This window comes from Rhamphochromis sp. 'chilingali', assembly GCF_963969265.1.
Source record: "Rhamphochromis sp. 'chilingali' genome assembly, chromosome: 11".
In the NCBI taxonomy this organism is placed as follows: domain Eukaryota; kingdom Metazoa; phylum Chordata; class Actinopteri; order Cichliformes; family Cichlidae; genus Rhamphochromis; species Rhamphochromis sp. 'chilingali'.
This window is the reverse complement of record NC_137938.1, coordinates 31,020,554-31,041,617: the sequence shown is the minus strand read 5'-3', so window position 1 is coordinate 31,041,617 and position 21,064 is coordinate 31,020,554. Positions and strand designations below refer to the sequence as shown.

The following is a 21,064-nucleotide window of genomic DNA, read 5'->3' as shown; positions in this document are numbered from 1 at the left end:
ATTGATATGCTAATTATTTCCTCACCTCATTGATTAAACGTCAAGTCACATCAGAGGGACACAACAAGGCAGTCTTTGTGAAACAGGGCATACTAGAAATGTGTTGATGGGAACTTAAGAGGATGTCGTTTCATTCGTGCTGCATAGCTTTCTGACATTTATTTTCTTTGGATTATTACTTGCTAGAGTCTGTGTCTAGAGGCGTTAGGATTAGGAGAGCTGCTCCTGTTATAGTTTTTTCTTAAGGATAGTAGTTAAGTTGTCATGTTTAATATGACACTATGTAATACCATATAACTGGCTTCAGGAAGCTTCATGGAAATCTCTTGACAAACATAATCTCTGATAGCAGTGGTTATAATGTTATGTAATTTGAAACAAGAGAAAAAAAGTTTAGGGTAGTGACTCATAGATGTCCCCACATTTCTTGTCAACTTATCTTCTTTCCTTCCCTTTTCTCTTTTTATCATCCTCCCTCTCTGCCTCACTGGTGTGAATTGCTTTTGGCAAGCAATGCAGGCGCACACGGGATGGTGATGAGAGATGAAGTCAAATTTATGGATGGGTGGATTGAAAGAGAGGGATTTGGGTTTTCTGGGAGAGGGGTTGGGGCAGCAGAGGAAGCTGCTGCAAGGTCAAAGCCATCTGGTCTTGTTTTGACCACCTGGGACTCTGTGTGCGTGTGTATGTGCATGTGTATGTTATTGCATAACAACTATTGCAAGCATGTCACTGAGCAGCTCTGACAGAGTTTTTTGTAGATGGGAGGATTTCCTTTTGTACTTTTGGCAATGACTCAATAGGAGCAAACAGGTGTGTTTGTGTCTGTGCTTTTCGCTAACCTTTCTACAGAAATGCAGAACAGAAATTACAAACAAGAGAAGCGGACTTTTATTTTAATATTTATGTTACCGTACACGTTGGACTGTAATTTGTAACTGTTATTGTATGAAGAAGTATAGGAAATCAATACAAGTGCTTTAACTGACTTGGAAAATGTGACTAGAGAAACTGAACATGAACTACTTTTGTAAAAGAGGTAGGTATACCAAATCTGACATATCTCCGCCCCCCCCCCCCAAATACCTTCCCTTTAGCATAAATGACTTGACCATCAAGTAGCATCTGGCGCATCAGCAATGCCAATAGCAATACCAACATAAATGACTACATATACCTTAACAGCATCAGCACATGACTCCTCAAGTGTCCTTATTCAAGCCTTGTTTGTAGCTGATAACTAGCTTTGTTATCTGAGCCAATTTGGAAGAGTGAAGAGATGCAGAGAGGCATCTAAAATGCACACTAACGAGATGTTATTACTTGAGGAAGCAGCAAACACTGTGTACAGTTCACTCATGACTGAGCCCCTTAGTCACATTTTAGGCTGCTGTAGTTACTTCTGTGGGCACGCTTTCACAGAGGGATGACACTATGCACTGCTAACATTACCTTCGCTCACATAAATAGACTTGGAGCAGTCCCTCTCTTCCCTACAACATTGGACTCTTGTCACAAATGCATTACCCATCAGGCTCTCTTCTTGCACAGGATGGGCTCTGCCTGTAACCCAGTAAAAATGAAAGTAGAGGTAGTGAAATTAGGTGAGTTTAAATACCTGGGGTCAACCATGCAAAGCAAAAGGGAGTACACAAGAGAGGTAAGTAGAAGCGAGTGCAGGCAGGGTGGAGTTTTATACTAGATTCCAAATATATAATTATATTCTGAATTATGTTCAAATTTCAAAGAAATCCACTGTTTAAAAAAACAACAACACTTTTATAGAGAGATTTTAAGCTATTCTTGCTTTCATCCTGTCACCGTGTGAAGTGCAGGAAGTGATGCTTTCATCAACATAGCAACATTTGCGGATTATTCTTTGTTGCAGAAACTTATTAAATTTATTTAACTGTATTAAAAAAAAAGAAGCTCTTAACTGTTAGCCCTGTCAGGTGGTACAAATCTGTCTAAAAAGCAAACCCCGGTTAAAACTTGTCCCCTTGAACACACGACAGCAGCCATCTATCTACCCCTGTTCATATCTGGGTTAAATTGCACGTGTCAGACCGTGAAGTGGACATCAGAGGCTTAGGTTTCCTCCCTGCTGCTGAAGTCATCCGTTTAGCCCCAAAGCTCTCACATTTATCTAGGCCAGTCACAGTTCGTTCCCCCTCTCCTGGTATAAACAGCAACATCAGATAGATGGCTGAGGTTAGTCAGGCGTACAGAGACATAAAGGATATCATGTTTACAGCATTCTTGCACTCTTCAGTCGGCATCTTTAATAGATGCCATTGTCCCAGATTGTGCTTCTCCTTTAGAGAAAATTAATTGCCAGGCTTGATGGAGCGGCACAGATAAAAATAATCAGATTTCCTGGAAAGCTGGCTGAATCAGGTCACTTTGAAAACAGATTCTGTCTCGTGCATTCCCAAACCTTTTTTCTTGGATGGAAAACAAACTGATTTGTGGTTTGTGTGGATCTCCTCCTACATTAGTCTGGGTACACAAGTGTTGCTCTTACAATGTTTCTCATGAATGTGTTTTTAAAAGGCATATTCCTGCTCAAGTAAAGAAACAAACACCCACATTAAACATGAGCAAATGTGTTATTTCAACAGACTGTGAAATCTGGGCATGTCTTACTTTCAATTTCTGTGGGTTGCTGTGAAGGTCAGTGTAAAGTCTTTATCATAAAGGCTCATTTTATACAACTTTGTCCTTTGACAACTGTGACTGATGATCACATTTGTTCTTTCTCGATGTCCTCTCATCCTTCTATGTTCTTCACCTGTTGGAGTTTGACTGATTTACAGATTCTCACACACAAATGGGCTCCATCCATTTCTTTTTTTTAACATCTATTTTACTTGGGTCGTCTTGGTAAGATTACATTTCTCATGATCCTGCATTCATCCTTTTTTTTTTCATTATTTTCCTTGTAATCACAAGTAAATCAAGTTTTCTTATTTTAAAAGGGACTTGGATAATTGAAGCAGCTGTTAAAACAAATTGCACTTGTCTCAAACAGAGGGGCATACATGACATCACAGATCTGTCAGAAGTCTTGCATTACTTACATGTTGGATTCCCTCTGGAGGCTTCAATCTCTGAACATTTCATAGGGAGTGATTAAAGAGTGATTAAAATATGAAGTAGAAGAGCAAATGGTTGGAAGAAAGAGGAAGAGATAAGTGATGATTTTTGCAGAGGTGCAGGGTGAGGAGAGATGGGGATTAAGCATGGTGTGTTGGGAAAGACGTAAAAAGAGGCAGACAAAGTCCTAAATGTGGCTAGCAAGAGAGATTAAGTTGACTATAGGAAGTGACAGATTGGAAGAGAAAGGAAGGATAGCCATTGCTGAAGATTTGGTAAAGGGTCTGATGGTGGGAGAGAGCTCAGTGGATGTAGATGGAAGGAGACAAATGGATAGCAATGACAGGAAGGAGTAATGGTAGAACAATGGGGGGGGGAAGAGGCTGATGCAGAAAGAGAAATGGGTAGAAATGCTGGAAGGATAGCCAAAGGCGCCAAAACTACCGGACCAGAATTAGAGGAATGAGACACTTCAGGTTATTTATTATTGTCATGCAGTTGTCAAAGCGTTGTCATAGACTGCATAAAGGTTGAAGGCAACCTCTTATCTCAGTAATCAGAGAGTAGTCAGTTATAAAATGCATGCATTTTATAGAAGTGAGAGCAACACTCTAATGTTCTTTTTTTTTTTTTTTAATGTTTAACTGTACTCATGTGGGCGTAACTTGCTGGTTCAGGTGCACACATGCTTTTGGCTTTGTAGCATTCAGCAGTGAGAGCATGCATATTAATGAGGGTGTTTTGTTTTTGCTTTGTTTTATCTCTTCTCCGCTTTCTGCTTCACCTTTTGCCTTTCTTCCAAGCACTCCCCTCTCCCTCTTTCATCCTTCTCTCTCTTGGTTGCTTATGAGTGTTGCCTTTGAACTCTGGCTTGGTGATGACAGCACTGGCGTTTTACTTGCTTGTAGTTGACATGTTGACACCACAAAGGGAAGAAAAACTTGGATAAAGGGAGAAAAACAGGCCTTTATTTCTGTGTTGTCACATGTTTTGTTGTTTGTTGGGATTTGACTGTCTGAGATGTTCTTGAAAACTCAACCATTTAAAAACATGAACACATTTCTTGCTTTGACAACAATTTGCAGAGAAGAGGAGTCTATCGATCCCCTGTTGAAGCTGAATGAGGAGAAGTTTTGGATTTTAAGTTTGGTGTGTACTGAGATGGCATCTTTAGTTCCTTTTCAGCTTCAAAAATGACCTTCTGATTTAATTCTTACTAAAGCAGACCAAGCAGAGAGTAGTGCTGACAGAATGGGGGGGGTGAGCGCAGGAGGTAGATGGAGATGGAGTGAGCACGTGCCTGAAGGGTTTCTTGTGGGCAACGTGAGAACAGAGGAGGTGGTAGTGAGGGAACGTGAGAAAAGGAAAAAAAAGTGGTGCTGAAAGGTGATAATCGGTGAGGAGGTGACAGATGGGGAGACAACTTTAGCATTCTTTTTCTCAAATGTGAAGTTTGACTCAGAACTAAAAACTGTGACCGTGAAATTTACAGAAACCCAGTTCTGCTGTCTGTTTCGCAGTAGTGAGCATGCAAACATCAGCTTGAAAGATGCAGTCTGGTCCAATAAACAGTCTGTATGATTTCATAAATTTGCTCATTAATTGTGTCATATGGTGGAAATACATGTGTTGATGCAACTGGACAAAACATCAGTGATGTTTCTGGAATCAAATGTTGACGTATTCTATATTTACAGTGATGCTTTTTACTAACAGTCTTTTCTATGAGCTACAGATCGAGATTGTTTGGTAGAGATGGACGGACAGCTGATGTTGGCATACTAATATCGTCTCTGTGTAAATATTTTCCTTTTTTAATCATTTTACCACAGTGAGCATCTTCCTTTGTCCTGCCTACAAAGAGGAAAGCCAAAGACGTCTTGGCTTCTCCCTAGAATAATTACCAAGACTGCATAATCCCTTCAAAGAACCATTCTCAGCCAAGAAAAATACAGGCTTTTTACATTTGTTTGTTTGTTTGTTTTGTTTTTAAGTGTTTTATTAGTGTTAAACTTTTCGTCATCAGTTGATCTTCCACTGAGATGCTTCCCAGTATGGGAACCCACCGACTGGTCTACCTGGCAATTTACCAAGAGTGTATGGTTCCTGACTTCCTGTTCAAATGCAGATCAATTTAAAGAAGTAAATCCAAGCATTATTTGCTCTCTACTTGGATTGTTACCAGCAGCAGCCAAAGCTGCAGGTTTCATTTGTCCCTGATGAAAAAAGAAAATCAGAAAGCTCCACAAAATAGTGTCGTTTGCTTTTGGATTGTAGAGATCTGTTACATCAAGATATCTGTTTATAGATATCTGCTTCTTTTTACCTTATGCAAGACTTGAATGCAGATGTAATTTGCATACATTAGCAAATTGAGTTTCATAAAGATCCTTAGACACACAACAGGATCAACTTATGATGACAAGCAGAGTGGCTGCAAAAGTAGGACCTTTCTGCTGGATGAGCAAAAACAAACTGATAAATCATCTGAATATTTAAATACTGATGTCACAAGAGACGACAACGTAAGAGGCATAACTGTAACTCATGCTCTCTGTAGTCTTCAGACAGTCTCGAACACAAAGCTGACCTCATGACAGCAACAAGGCAGAAGCTGTTTGGACTCTGCTGTCGTGGCATGTTGATGACCGTCGATAATGAAATTACAGTGAGCATGTGGTGATGTCAGAGTGTTTGCAGACTAGAGTTTGACTGAGAAAGCTGAGGCAAGACAGATGCTGTGTTTGTGAGTTAAACTCTGAAAGCTAACACATTCCTGGAATTTTTCAGTGAACTTCATCATTAAGACAATTTAAAGGAAACAATAAACAAATGTTCATATATATTATTAAATATAAGTGTGGCTGTGGAATAATCCTAGGCAAACAATCAGGTGTTTAAAGACAGTCAGCACGGTAAGGCATTGTTGTCTTAAGAAAAGATTGTCTTGGGTATACGCGACTGGCTTTACTGACTTTCAGACTGACCTATATTTACTGTGTTTCACAGAAACACAAATTTCTGTCCACAGCTTTTTAACTTCAACACTTGGCTCATTTAGCTTATTTTACGTGCAGTCTCTTTGAGTGCAACCAAAGACTTTCACTTAAAAGATTGTCGTATCTTTCTGATCTGCAGTGTCTTTTTGCTTGCAGTGGGCGTGTCCTCTGGATACAGTTGTCTTGTGTTGGAAGAACGGCTCAGCTGCGAGTTTCCAGTCATTACGAGTACAGCATTTTGTTTATGTTGTACATTGTGGTTCCTGTTAAAGTGAAGATAAAGTGTGACTTCACAGCAGCTGTCTTTTATATACAGCCTATGGGTGAAATATAGACTTGCAACAAAGTTTGTACAGCAACTAAGTTGATATAAACTGGGTCAGTGGAAACAACAGCTGATCTTATATTCAGCAAAGCGTTTTCAGCTGAATGTTTTCTTTCTGAGGGATCTGTCGTTCTGCAGCGTTTTACATTTGCGTCTTCATGCTGAGCTCTTCTTAATAATCTGAGCATTTCTTTCAAAACTTAAGAAAAAATGACAAGGTAAGCAGTGCTTCTTATTTCTGTCTCAGAGCGATGAAGGGAGTACTGCAGCACATCAGTGGTGACTCATAACATTCACATTACATACTGTACTTCATATGCACACCATGCACTCTTACAGTTATTCAGAAACTTCTTATTCTGGATTAGAGTGCTGTCAGCTTGAACTTTCATATGAGAAGATTAGCTGAGTGCACACTCTAACTCGATGGGTGTGCATCTTCTTTGGCAAACTTGTACTCTTTGGTTTTGTCACTTCCTTTTTCTGGTGTGGTTTTAATGCAACCAAAGAGTTTTAAATACGACGTTATTAATACTTCGTTCAGTCAACACTCTGAGCCTAACAAAGTAACACTAATCTGGGTGTTCTAGTCATTTTCGAAGACTTTGTTTCAGGACAGACGGGTGGGACATTTATTTGGAGCGTTCTAAAGTAGCAGACACAGTATTTTTTTTATTTTTTCTATTTTATTAATATATCTTAAATATCAGTGCAGCATTGAGTGACAGTGAAATTTCACACTGATTTGAAATTATTTGGTTTAAGGTGGATTTGGTACCCTACAGATCATTTTGAGGCGTCTCCTTGACTTTCCCTAATAACAACGGAGCAGTAGACAAATCCTTTAAAGGTAACGAGGCCATTGTAAAGTTACCATTAAAAAATCGTCCATAGTCAGATTTGTAGCCAAGGGGTCTGCATTTTGTATTTTATGTTAGTGTTTTTATGTACCCAAATGGCTCAAGGATAAAAGAGTATGTCCTTCAAAAGTGTCTGAAAGTCTGCTTTCAACATTTCATCCATGAAATGTGGACTTTTCAGGCGTTCCCTTAAAAAGGATTCATCTTGTGTGTGTCATGTTTCTGTATCTCTTGCTCAAACAGTGGCATCCCTCATGTAGCTGTTGTGTAGATAAACTAGCTGGAGAGAAATGGAGTGTTGCAGTGTCAAGGCTGCAGCAGCTCTGAGCCTTTATTGTCTCTCTGTATAGCTTTTATTGGCCTGCATAGCACTGAGTTAAATGCTGCTGCTGCTGATGTGTTCAGGCAGAGCTGACAGCTGATAAGACCGGCAGAAAGCAGAGGACACAGACGGGCTTTCAGCCTCACCAGATTAGAGTCAAAATGTCTCAAACTTCTGTCCATTGACACAGAAAATTATGTAGACTGTTCATACATCAGTTTTATTCACAGGTAGAGACTGATATTTCTGAATACATGAACTCAGTATTATTTTTATGATCCGGCTGATTTTACCGTTTTTCTTCCAATTTTTAAAATGTATCGATACTATCTTTTGCTCAGTCTTCTATAACAGTAAACTGAATATCTGTTGGTTGTTTGGTCAGCTAACTGATTTGTATGTGCTCACTTCACTGCATTTTAGATGAGAAATCCTTTTAAATAATAAAATATGATAATAAATTTATATTATCGGGAATAATTTTCAGAAGAATTTCCAAAAATTCTCTCAGCAGGATGCGAAACAGATTGAAGGACACTGGTAAAGATGTTCACTGCTCTGAGTTTCTAACATAAAACTAAACATTTACTGCTGACAGTGATAACTGATGTGCTGTCTAGTGTCCAGCTCGGCTCCTGTGTGCCTTCACCAGTCACATGAACTGATTTAATGTGACACACAGACCTTGTCAAACCACTGCAGCGTTTATCCACAAGAAGCACATGTTGCACCGATTGTGGATTCACACTCATGCACACTGTGAACATGGTAACAGTCTTATCTTGTTTGTAACAGCAGTTTGTAGTCTCAGCTGTACAACTTTGCCTGGATTACGCAAATGGTGTTTCCGACGCAACAGAGAGCTGTGTTGTTGTTGGAGTTAGTTACTATTATTTTTTTATTTATTTTTTTACACATAAAATATGAAGCAATGCACAAAACATCAGATATGCCTCAAAGCTTGTTTTTAATAATTGCTGCTAGGTGTAGGCTGAAGGTATTCTTTGGGGTTCTTCTTTTTCTACATTGTTTTTCTTTCTTGGACACATTTGACTGTATTTAAGTTGGTTTTTTTGGGACTGGGGAGGGGCTTAGTGCTTAGTGGTCATCTTGCCACTTCTCACATTCAATTGAATTTTACTTCTATAGCGTCAAATTACATCAGCAGTTGCCTTAAGGTACTTTTATACAAACCCTGCAAAACTAACTAAAAGATAACAAACACATTTTCTCTTAAAAAAAAAAAATTGGTGTTTACAAGTCTGAGATTTCTTTTTTTTTTTTTTAAAACAGTGTAAATAGATTGGTGTTTATATGAAATTACAATACTTTAGAAATTCAGAAGAACTAAAGGTTTATTTTATTTTAAAATTAGGTTCTCCTGATTTTAACTCAACAAAAACACATCTTAAAAATCTAAAGGGCCTGGTAGTTACAGCTGTTGCTGAAGAGAAGAAAACAAATTGGTAACTTTTTTTGAAACAGACGAGTGCTTGTGTTACAGCTGAAGTTTCGTAACTCAATTTTTCTAAATCAATATTATGTTTATTATTAAATTAAAGCTGCTAACAAACACACATAGAAATGTAGTGTGTTTTGTAAATGAAGTTAATATTGCCACCAGGTGATCAACTTGTTTGACCCCTGACTTGACTGGCCTGGGTGCTTCTAGCTCTTACTGGCAACAGGGCAGTTGTAAAGCTCTGTAGCCATAGAGGCAATGTATGTTGATTGTTTTCCTCAGGAAGCAACAAGCACAAGTTTATTATGGCACCAAGAAAACATTTATAGGACATGGGTAATTGTAAGAGTTGCTCAGAGAACATAAAAACTGTGTCAATAAAACCTTAAAATCTGCTAAAGTCAGTTGAAACCAAAAAACAAGAATTTAAAAACTGTATCCAATCTTTCCATCTCCCAGGCCCAGCTGGAGGCCCAGAAGGCCACCCAGGACTTTCAGAGAGCCACTGAGGTTCTGCAGGCAGCAAAGGAAACCATCTCCCTGGCCGAGCAGAGGCTCCTGGAGGAGGACAGCCGGCAGTTTGACTCCGCCTGGCAGGAGATGCTGAACCATGCCACCCAGCGGGTGAGGAGGGGGAAAAGTGGGAATCTCTTCTTCAAAAACTGAATATTATTTTGGGTTTATTTGCTAGTTTTCTGTCAACAGGAAAAATAACACTTAAACTAAATTAACTTATTGTTAATGGTCCATCTACACCAGTTATGATGCCCACTGATTATGGAGCGCTGCGACCTGCAAAATCTTTTTTTGTATTTTTCATTTATGCAAATATTTCATAAAATGTGGAAGAAAAAAAACAGGGTTCGTGGACCATTTCTAAGGTACTGAACCGAAATATTGGATGACACTGAATTCTGATTGGCTGTTGCAGGTTATGGAGGCAGAGCACACAAAGACGAAAAGTGAGCTGGTCCATAAAGAGACAGCAGCAAAATACACAGCAGCGACTGGACGCATGAAGCAGCTGGAGAAAAAACTCAAACGCACCATCAACAAGTCAAAGTAAGAGCTGAGCAGAATTTAATGGCACCTTAACTTATCTACTTCTGTTTGGGGAGTTTTAGAGCCACTGTTTGGGGTGAAAAAGGCAATAATATATTGCTACATTCATTTTTATTTTTATTTTTATTTTTATTTTTTTTTTTGCTTCTGAAATTGTTATTTGTCAAATAAGTGATCTCAAAACTTTTTAACACATTTACAAATCAAACAAATTAACTTCAATTGAAAGAAAAATTATCGCATTTTATCGTTTTGCCCATTGTGCATGAACCTAACAGATTCGTGAGCAAAAATTAGATGCAGGGACGCGTCCAGAATTTTTTCGTAGGGGTGGCCATACTTCCAGTTTTAATATGCTGTTGTCAAATATAGGCTACTTGAAAAATATGGCAGAAAATAATGATATGCCTGGTTAATTTCCTGTTATTATAGTTGATATGACTGAAAATGAGTACATATGAAAACCATATAACAAACAAATTCTAAAGCAGACTGTGTGAGCCAAATGTTCAGCATCCTGTTTTTGTTTTTTTTAGTCATGACCATAGAGTCTCACTTATGGTCACACTAGAGAACTAAAACTTTCAAGATATTGGGCAGATTTTCTGCAGTCAGTTGTCATGTATGCCATGTGGAAAACAGAACCACAACACGAGACTGTAGCTGCTATTTTAGTGTTTGATGAGTTGAAATATCTTGCATATAGAACCTCAAATTAAACAATGGAAATTATGTAATAACAACAGATCTGCTCCTCCAAACGCAGCTGTTCAAACCTGCTTTGTTTTGCTTCAGTTTTCTGTAAAAGCATCACTGGCAGGTTACACTTCTTTCCATGCAGAAACTCTGTGACGTAGAGAAACTTTCATTTCCAGCCGCACTGAACGTGTTTCTTTTAATATTAATACAAAAGTCAGGTGTTAAAGGGGAAGTCTGGCTAAATGTAGCACAGTCATGGGTTCTATGGTATCACATGATAAAGGTTGCAGCTGGCAATATGGAATGATTGAAATGTTGCTCAGAATGGCCAGAAATCCCCCTTATTTTACCCTAAAACGAAATAATTTCTCAAGGGGAAAGATTTATTTATTTATTTTTTAAACCAGTGCTGCAGTTTGGCAGATGGCTGTTTAGCTTCAGTTCAAAATATGAAGGGGAAAAAAATTACAAATGATCCAACAGAGTTAAGCTCCACACATTTTAATGTGAATGTTACATTCAAAATATCTATTACTGAAAAATGCAATCGATAGAAGTAATTTGCCCTTAATATACTAGAACTGCCTCATAACACATATACCTCATAACTTAAGGGTATCCAAGAAAATTGTAAAAAGGCCTTTTCAGGTTTTTGCAAATGAAAAAAACCTTTTAAACACAAGTTTTTATTTACCTTCAAAAAATTACTTAATTTCATCCAATGATACATATGAGCCTTACAAACTTAAATTCTCTGCCATTAAAACCACACAGATGAGAGCTGCTGCTTATACTAACATGCTGCAAACACCTTTGGAGTTTAGTTTGCTGTGTAGGAAAAAGTACATTTGAGCTTCGAGGCTTCAACCTCAAATAAAACTTTAGTTGAAGAATTGCAAAGTTGCATAAGCTCCCCCTTAAGTCTCATATCTTATCATTCAGAGAGGCTGTTTTTGTCTGTGTCAGCCTCCAACTCCCACTCTCTCTCTCACTGTATTTCATTCAATTCTGCAATATGTGAATTTGCATTTGAGGCATCTTCTTCTGCACAAAGATCTAGAACAGGAAGGACCATCTACTACCAAGAGCAGTTTTTGTACTTTTTGTAGGGAAGTGTACCTTTTGTAAGCCACACTTCCTTTCTCATCACTGCAATTCAAACATTGATTTGAAGTATTTGTTAGAGAAATCACTAGCACATAGTTTCACTTAACTTTTTCTAGTCTGTTTGTCTGTAATTTAGGTTTAGATGAATTTCTGGTAATTCCAAAAGTTTCACAACTGTTTTATTGGGGTTTTTTGTAACTGTTATAAACCTTTTGTCCCATTCACCCTCCCTATTTATGACTGAATAGGCAGCAACAACTACTCAAAAACCACCAAAGAAGGAAGAAAAGAGTAAACTCTCACCATCTCTCATCCATTTTGCTTGACAGACACAAGTACTTGTTGAATTTTAGATCCAGAGTTTGCTTACAAGACAGAACCATCAGATTTACATTCAGTCGAGTTTCCCAAAACAATTATCTGGTTCCCACGTGAACACTGAAACTTTGCTTGCTGTAATTGTTTCTCTTGGGCATACTGGCTATGAAATCCATGATCTGTGTTTGGTGCTTTACATTCCACAGTTTATCAAAAGATAGCATGGGGCTTTATCAGTGGCTAATTCCCAGAATTAAAGACAATAGTCTACAACGTTTCCCCGTTTATCACGATGTGCATACTGTAACTCGCAGCAGGAACGGTGCAGAATTACAGAGGAACTCAAATACAGATACTCCACTTAACTCATTACTAACACAAAGGCAGGCTTGTGCATTTAGTTCTCCACCATTTGCACTTTCACTCAGTATAAGTTATTTTTCTCTAATACATGCTGACAATATTTTATGTAATCATTTTACTTACTATTTCAAGAATCTGAGTACCTATCAAAATGAGCATACGCATAAAAAATAAAGGTTGATATTTGCTCTGTTGTTGATGTTTACCCTAAACGGCACCAAAAAGAGCTGCTGCAATCTTTTTTGGTAGAGTTTAAAACAATGTCTTTCTTGTCACACGATCTAGTCGTTGTTGCTCGATCAGTGAAGTCCCAGCTCCGATTATTAAAGCTGGAATCTTCTAACTGAATTATCAGCTGCAGCCTTGCCGTGTGTTGCCTCAGCAGGGTGTTAATCCATTTTGCATCGTTCGCTCATCCAACATCACAGCCCCCTTTATCTCCCTTTCCTTTGCTGGGTTGCCATGGTGATGATGTGGGTACCGGTCTTTTCTAGGTTAGTCTGTTTTTCCCCCCACGTTCTGTCTGTCCTGACCTCTGCTCCTCCTCCTCCTTCACAGGCCCTACTTTGAGATGAAGGCGAAGTACTATCTGCAGCTAGAGGTATGTGACCCACTGTTGTGCTTTTACAAACCACTTACCACCTCTGTTCTGTTTTATTGTTTCTTTAGACACTGTCAGATCCTAATACAGGGTTAAACAGCTTGACCAGAAACTGCAGTGACTTTTTCTTCTTTTTAATTGAATGTAGATCAACCCGTGCTTGAGGGTTTAATCAGATTAAAGCTGTTTATTCCCAAACTTGATTAGAAACCACAGCTGTTAGCATTGTTAGAGAGAAAGTGCATCATGCTTTGTTTTATGCCATCTAATTAGCATGAGACACTGCATCAGTAATGTTGATTTTTGTCTTCTGCAGGACATGGAGGAAACTACATTTTTGCATTTAAATATATTAAACTTTCATGAGGTGGTTCTAAAATGTTTGTGTGTTTCTCCTTTGGAGAGGACAGCAGCTGTAGTCAGCTCTAATTCTAGTCGACAGCAGAATACAAAGCTTCCACCTCTGAGCATCAAAGATCTGAATTGTCAGACCTTCCTTAGCACAGAGAAACACTCCAAACTGACCCAAAATCGCCTGTTTATTTTTCCCCCAGAACCTGAAGAAGACTGTGGATGAGAGGCAGGTCAAGCTGTTTCAGGCAAAAGGCGAATACAAGACAGCTCTCAAGAACCTGGAGATGATTTCCGATGAGATCCATGAGCGACGGCGTACCTCTGCCATGGGCCCCCGGGGACGCGGCGTTGGCGCAGAGGGGAGCAGCATTTCTGGGGACGACATCTCCAACTTTAAGATGGACTCTGACGGAGTGTCCAGTGAGTACAAAAACAGTCTTCTTGTCCTTCACTTCATCTCATGAGTCTGTCAAAGATGCTGGTTATGTGGACTCACTGCAAATGTTGAACTGCATGTCTCTGCACACTTCAGCACGACTCAAATGATTCTCTGGACACTTCAGATGATTCAAAGGCTAATTAGTAAAGGTTAAACGTTTCCATGTTTTTGCTCTGTCGATCCGTGCAGCATCAGCTGCTCACTTTGGTGCCTCTCTAAATGTCAGCGATTGCTGTAATGAGATTTCGTTGCAGTCTTGTTGCCATTTAGCAGCACTTAGTGTTAAAGACAACTGAGAAACTTTGAAAACATGGCAGACAAGGAAATCACACCTCTTATGTGTTAATAAGCATGCTCTATCAGAGGGTATCTGTGGGATGCAATAACTGTCTATTTAGCAAAATCTAACACTTACTCTAAAGATCCATCCACACAGAGGAGACCAGCAGTGATGCAGTGAGACCACAGAAGGTCAATAAATTTAGTGATTTGTAGGTCTTCAGTTAAACCTTTAATTTTTAGATGAGCTACTAGAGGGAAGAATGATGCTGATTGCCATATTAGGGGCTGGTAAATATATCAGAGGGTTGTCTATACAACTGAATTAGAAGGTTACCAGTTGTGTGTAGTTACCTATGCAGTCAGTAAACCTCCTATTGCCAGGAGACTGGCCATTAGAGACCAACTGTTAGCTCTAAGCAATGCACAATAGCAAATTTCATATGTGAGCAAGGATGGAAAGTTATTCCAACCCTTAAAATAGGCCTCACAGGTTGTCAATCAACAGCAAATTAATTGTTGCATGTTATTATTTGCTAGGTTGTTCAATCTTAGGCAGCTATAATCTGAATTAAGTAAAACCTGGAGCTAGGTCGGGCAGGCAGCTAATGCTTCACTGAGTCATATACTAAACACAGCCTCTCAATGTGGAGGTTTATTCGAGCTGTGAAATCTCACCCGTCTCTCTGTGTGATAATGTCAGTGCCGCAGCCTGGTATTATAACCCTGCCACCACCCTAGTTTTATCCGTACGCTCTAGGGAGATGTATAGACTCATCGATTTCATGTGTTACATATTTTGAGAAGGTGATAAGCTCGCAGCTTTGATGCCAAACTCACACTCTGTTCTGCTGCAGTAATAAATTACATAAATTGTTTGACAAAAAGCAGTTTGGGGGGGTTTGAGACCGATGATGGGACAAAACAAGATATTAGGAGGCGGCATAGAAAATATAAATTTTAACTCTTCAGTACTTTTAATGGTGTTACCATAGTAACAGCAGTTCAGTCCAGAGAGACACTGATGCGTGGCTGAAATGAAAGTTTACTAATTTTGCATTCATGTAATTTGATTTATGTTAGGAAGATGTAACACTTTGTGTGAATATGATGTGACAGATGAGTCCTCTCACTTCTATTTATATCTGTACACACACACACACACACACACACACACACACACACACACACACACCTTTCCCTTCTTCCTTCCTTGTCATAATTCCTCCATACCTTTTTCTGACTTTATCATCATTCTCCTTCCATTTTTCCACCCTCTGTTCCACAACTCTTTCTCCTTTACCCTTGTCATTTTCTTCCTTCCATCTTATAAAAACCTCCCTATTCTCATCTCGCCCTTCTTTCATCTGTCCTTTCACCGGCATCTCTTCTTCATTCCTTTTTCTCATTTTTTTTTTTTTTTTTTTTTTTTTTGCTAATTGCCTTCTTGTGCCTCTGCCTCCCTCCCACTCTTCTATTCCCCTCCCTCTGCTACAGTGGCATCAGTGTGTTTTGATGAAGACCCGTGCGGAGGAGGCGGCATCATGTCTGAAGACTCTGAGACTCATTCCACCTGCAGCCTGGGTTCGTCTCCCAGCAGCCCGCAAGAGGAGCTGTCACCCTGCCCCTTCGCCAGCTCCTCCTCGTCTTCCTCCTCCTCTGCCTCCCCGTCCCCCACTCCATCCACCTCCTCCTCCGCGTCCTCCCCGGCTCCTCTGTCCAGGCCCTGCAGTCTTGACCTTCCCAGCACCGTGTCGCTGTCTGACTTCGGCCTAATCTCGCCGGTGCTCGGGCCTCGCAGCGAGTGCAGCGGCGCTTCATCACCTGAATGTGATATAGAGAGAGGTGAGTGATGAGAGAGAAAATCCGGTTTAACCCCATGAAGCTTGCAGAAACTGAAGATGCAAACCCATAATGCACTGATGCACCATCACAAATCAGCTCCTGCTGATATCAGAAGGTCCCTCCAGCTTTCAATTTCCCCGTTTAAAATTCAAAAGTGGTCATTGATATGGTAATATGCGATAACTGAGCCTGTTAATGGAGAAAATGCTAATTTGACCCAGTGTCGATAACCTAACTCCACTGTAGATATATTTAAAAAAACAAAAAAAACAAACATCATTCAGATAAGGAAAAACTCAGACGGCAACGAAAGGTTTGTTTCATGGATGACTCCATTTGTGTGTATTTGCACACAGAAGGCAGTGAAAGTTAAATGGAAGTGTGATGGATGATATTTAAGAATCTATTGTTGGTAACACACAGTCTCCTCCTCCCTGCTTGGCTCACACCTGCTCAAGCCAACATGACTATTAGTCAAAGTGACAGCGAGGCGAGTGCCTCACCTGCAGAAAAAATATTCATCTGCATATCGTCCTGCAGAGAGGAAATGATTCACATAACTTTAGTGACCCTTAATAAAAATTTTGGAGATTTGTTAATGTATCTGTCCAGCTTTTGGTCAAATTTTTCCTGTTATTTGTCTTAGAGAAAAGGTTTTAAAATGAACAAACTTACTTTAACACGCTTTGCAACAGAGAGCAATATTTTCTATAAAAGGACACATTTAATCAGCACTTTGTTGGTTTAAAAAAAAATTGCCTTCTTTTAAAAATTATGTTAAAGAACAAAACATTTCATGTTCACTGACCACCTCCTCCTTTGCCTCAGGTGACCGGGCTGAAGGTTCAGAGGGAAATCTAGACAATGCTCCAACCAGCAATGGCAACAACAACATCAGCTTGACATCCAGCACCAAGAAGAGCTTCAGCCTGGAAGCACGCTTCAGCTTTCTGAACCTGCGACGCCCACGAGCCGACAACACCAAAAACACAGACAGCCTTTCCCAGAAGCCTGAACCCGGGCAAACTGTGGTCCTGGTCAAAGGAGTGTGAAGAACAAAAAGAGAATGTGTTGAAAGGAGTTTGACTCGCCCTTGACTCATTTTGAACCAAATTGGTGTGAGCTGTTTGTAAGCTAGCTGCCACTGCTGCACTCCATTGCCAGTGTTTGTGGTCAAAGAGAGACTTTGAATGTCATAGTTAGTGTATATTAGCTTTGTAAATATACATCTGTGTTTTCCCTTTCTGAAGGACACGGCACCTTTTGAACTCATGTATTACATATAAAGAGCACTGTTATGTTGGCAATGTTTTTGTTAAGGGTGGTGAAAGGTATAAAATTATGTTCTTTTTTTCACTAAAAGTTGAAAATGCGTCTGTCACCAAAGCAAATTGCGTACACTAACTGCGTGCATCTAAAACCTGCTCTATTAAACAACTCGTAAAAGTGAACTTGTTACTGTTAATGATGTTCTGTATACTATGCAGGAAGAAGTTCTGCGTGGTGCAACAGTGAAAACAAGTGTGGAAATGCTAAAGCTAAATAAATAGTCTGACATGTGCTCCTGTATTTGTTTAGAACTATGTTGTAATTTTGAGATTGTGTATGTGACGTGTCTGAGTTTAGATTCGACTGTTTTAAAATTGTTTATTTTCCACATAAACTGCAAATATAATTAAATTTGAAATCGAAGCATGGTGACGAAACCAAAGTGTCTCAATTATATGCACAGAAACGCTCCCCATACTTTCCCCTGAGCTGAAAATGAGGTGAATGATGATTGAGTTCACCATAAGCAGAAGTATTCCCTGTGAACCAAAAGCTCAGGCTTGAGCTACTCTAAACACTCCCTTTCAGATAATTTTTTCTACTTGTGTCAGTGGGATATCATCGAAAGATTGTAAGGTCGTCTCAGATGGCTGTGTGTGAACAAAGGCTCCACCCACTTGCAGTTTAAAGCTTTTCTTTATGAGGGGCAGCCAATCAGAAGAATGCATAAATGTGGGGGAGAAGGGTGAGTGGATGAATCAAAGGTCTAGTATAAGATAAATATGGATTATTTTGAACTGTGAATCAGAAAATCTACTGTAGTGGAGTCCAAGAATAGAAATATGGTGTTGGAAATGTGTATAATCGGTCGTCATTAATTTTTTTTTTTTTTTTTTTTTTTCTTTTCTAAATGACATCAGAAACAGCAGTATGCGACATTACGTGATGGCAGAGCTTCAGTTCATCCTTTGTCATTTTTTTTTTTTTTTTAATAAATAGGACAGGGGGAATGAATGAGAGAGAGAGGGGGAGAGAAAGAAAGAAAACCAAAGGGGAGAAGAGACGGTGAGAAGGGGGGGAAGAGAGAGAGAAAAAAAAAAGAACTCCTGGGTCACCTGTATGGAGAAAAAAACAAACAAACAAACAAAAACAAACAGAGGAGACAGCAAACAACAAAGAGCAACATAATAATAGAGAAAACAAAGCACCATCACAATAAACTAGCTAGTCATAGATATCAGTATTTACTAAGTAATAAACGATATTGTGCAGCACGCAAGATAGACAGCGCACAGTGTGCTTTGAGGCAGCAGCCAAGAAAGCTTTAGTCCGCGTCTGTGAATACCCATGTGTGCATACCTGTGTGGATCAGCATGCTTGCATTCCAAAGGTTTCTCCATGTAATGATCTGCTAGGGAGTGTGGGGGGGCCACAGCCCCGTCCTCCAGGGTGTGAAGCGGGTATGGAGGAGATCAAAACTCCAGACATCCAGAGGCCCCCAGAACACAAGAGACCATGGAAGACCAACAGAGGGGCAGCCGCGCCACTGTCCCAGTAAGAGCTGAGGAGAGTCCCAGATGAGGGCTCGCGGAGCAGAAGTCAGGGGGAGTTGCAGTGACGCGCCCGTGAGCTCCGCCGGCCCCCAGCTGCGCCTGAGTGACCGAGCCCTAGGCCGAGAGGCCGGGGGCACCCCACCTCCAAAGGGGCCCGAGCGAGCCCCAGGCCCCAGGCCCCGACAAGCGGCCGCCAAGGAGTGAGCCGGTGTGCACCCGGACGCCCACCCCCAGACACAAAGAACCACCAACACACCGACACCTGAGGGAGTCCGCCACCGGCAGGGGAAGTGGTGGTTCGGTCGTCATTAATACAGGTTTGGTTTGTGGGGTCGAGCTGAGACAACCCAGCTCGTTGCCACAAAGGGCTGATTGTGGCCTCAAGGATATAAAAGACTGACCTGACCTCCCTCTTTGCTCCCCTCCATGTGGCAGGCAGGCTCCTGAACTGATGGACATTGACTTTCTTCTCATCCATGCATCCATCGCAGCACTGATTTACTGACTTTTCTGTTCATCTTATCTAAATAAAACAGTTAATGCTTATTATACTTGCAGGCTCTTACTCTTTTGTTGAAGGTGGAGTCACATGTAACAAAATGAGGCCTTCTCCTTAGTTTCTTAGCATTACGTTACAGGAGGGCCCTCAACACCAGTTGGTAGTTTGTTTGTTTTTTTAAGAATAACTGTTACTTGTCCTCGGGCCTGTTCGCTGAGTATCAGCGTTTCCATGCTTGGTGGAATTGTTGAGACAGACAAAGGTTTAGTGATGACACTACATGGTTAGGCTGTTGTAAAGCTATTTAACCTGGTGCTTTTTTGGATTACCCACCCTGTAGGCATTAGTGACACAGTCCACCCAGGTGCTGCTGGATTGTTTTTAGTCTTTTTTTGTTCATCACAAGATTACGCCTTTGTGTATTACGTACACGGAAGTGTAACTGAGACGCAAGGGCTGGAGTTTAACCAGGGCAAGTACGTTTAACACGCACCTAATACAACGCATGAAGCCTAGGGTTAAGACTAAGAGCTAGTTGGTGATAGGCAGTTTGTGGGTGGGAAAGTAGTCTTTTACGTCACACCAGTGCAGACTCAACTTCTAATTTTTTTTTGGTGTCCCAGTCTCTGCCCATCTTAACTTCAGAGGGATCTTCTTGAGGACATGGTCCTTACATAACAGAAGCCAATGAGCCACTAGCTGATCGGGGTCAGAAAGTTCCTGTTACAGTCTTTAGAGACACAGGTGACTTAGAGCCCAACATTAATCAGTCTGTTCTTCCACTTTTCCTCAATGTACTGTTACAGAAACAGGGGTAAACCTGTTGAGTCTGATGTTGAGCTCTGATTTGGTGTAGAGGGAGATTTGTATGACATGCCCCTTTGCTTGTTCCTGATGTGTCAGTTATTTTAAGGAATGATCTGACTATTACGTGCGCTTAGATATATTACACTTGCCAGTGGTGTCTTCTGAACAGGCAGTGAGGGATAGCTGTAAAGTGATCAGGATTCAGAGAAAAAGAACGGAGCTTGGTGAGGACACTACCACCACTTATTGTTTAGGTTATTGTTTCTTTGCCTGAAGGTTTAGCAAGATGAACAATAGAATATTTTAGCTCCTGTTAACAGAACAAAGAGACCGTATTAAATGTTTAAAATGAGAACATGTAGGGTTTTAACATACGTTCGACTTTAAACTATTTTGTAAGGATCTTAAGAAAAGTACACATTTTCCAAATCTTAAAGCACGTGTAACTAAATGTGCAGATAGACTTCTTTGGAGGCAACTTGTGAAGTTTAAAATTTCCACGCTGACATGTTGGCATTTATCAGGGTCACATGTGACATGAGCTTTGAGCAGCCCAGTCAGCCCTCTAATTTCTTTTCAGGGTTTTCCCATGCCTGTCTTCATGTTTGCACTTTAACACTGACCTTTTGCCTTTTTTTTCCCCTGTTAGTTTAGTCACACACACAACAGCATCACATTAACCTTTTTGTCTTGTCATGGTGTTGCCATCATCACATCCTCTAATTCTAAGGATGTGTAAAGACACTGTGAGAGATGTGCTGTTAGAAGCACAACAGGCCTCACCTGAGCATGAAGCTAGAATTTT

General features: G+C 40.2%; 1 protein-coding gene across 1 annotated transcript in view; it reads left to right on the top strand.

Annotated features, from left to right (window-relative positions):
- Positions 1-17,888, top strand: part of sh3bp5b (SH3-domain binding protein 5b (BTK-associated)) — a 30,589-nt gene extending 12,701 nt beyond the window's left edge. Inside the window, exons 4-9 of the mRNA XM_080896987.1 lie at positions 9,524-9,688; positions 9,996-10,126; positions 13,172-13,214; positions 13,769-13,988; positions 15,784-16,131; positions 16,960-17,888. Of these exons, the coding sequence (XP_080753113.1) occupies positions 9,524-9,688; positions 9,996-10,126; positions 13,172-13,214; positions 13,769-13,988; positions 15,784-16,131; positions 16,960-17,183 (1,131 nt within the window). The 3' untranslated portion in view covers positions 17,184-17,888. The remainder of the gene's footprint in view (positions 1-9,523; positions 9,689-9,995; positions 10,127-13,171; positions 13,215-13,768; positions 13,989-15,783; positions 16,132-16,959) is intronic.
- Positions 17,889-21,064: the final 3,176 nt, after the last annotated feature.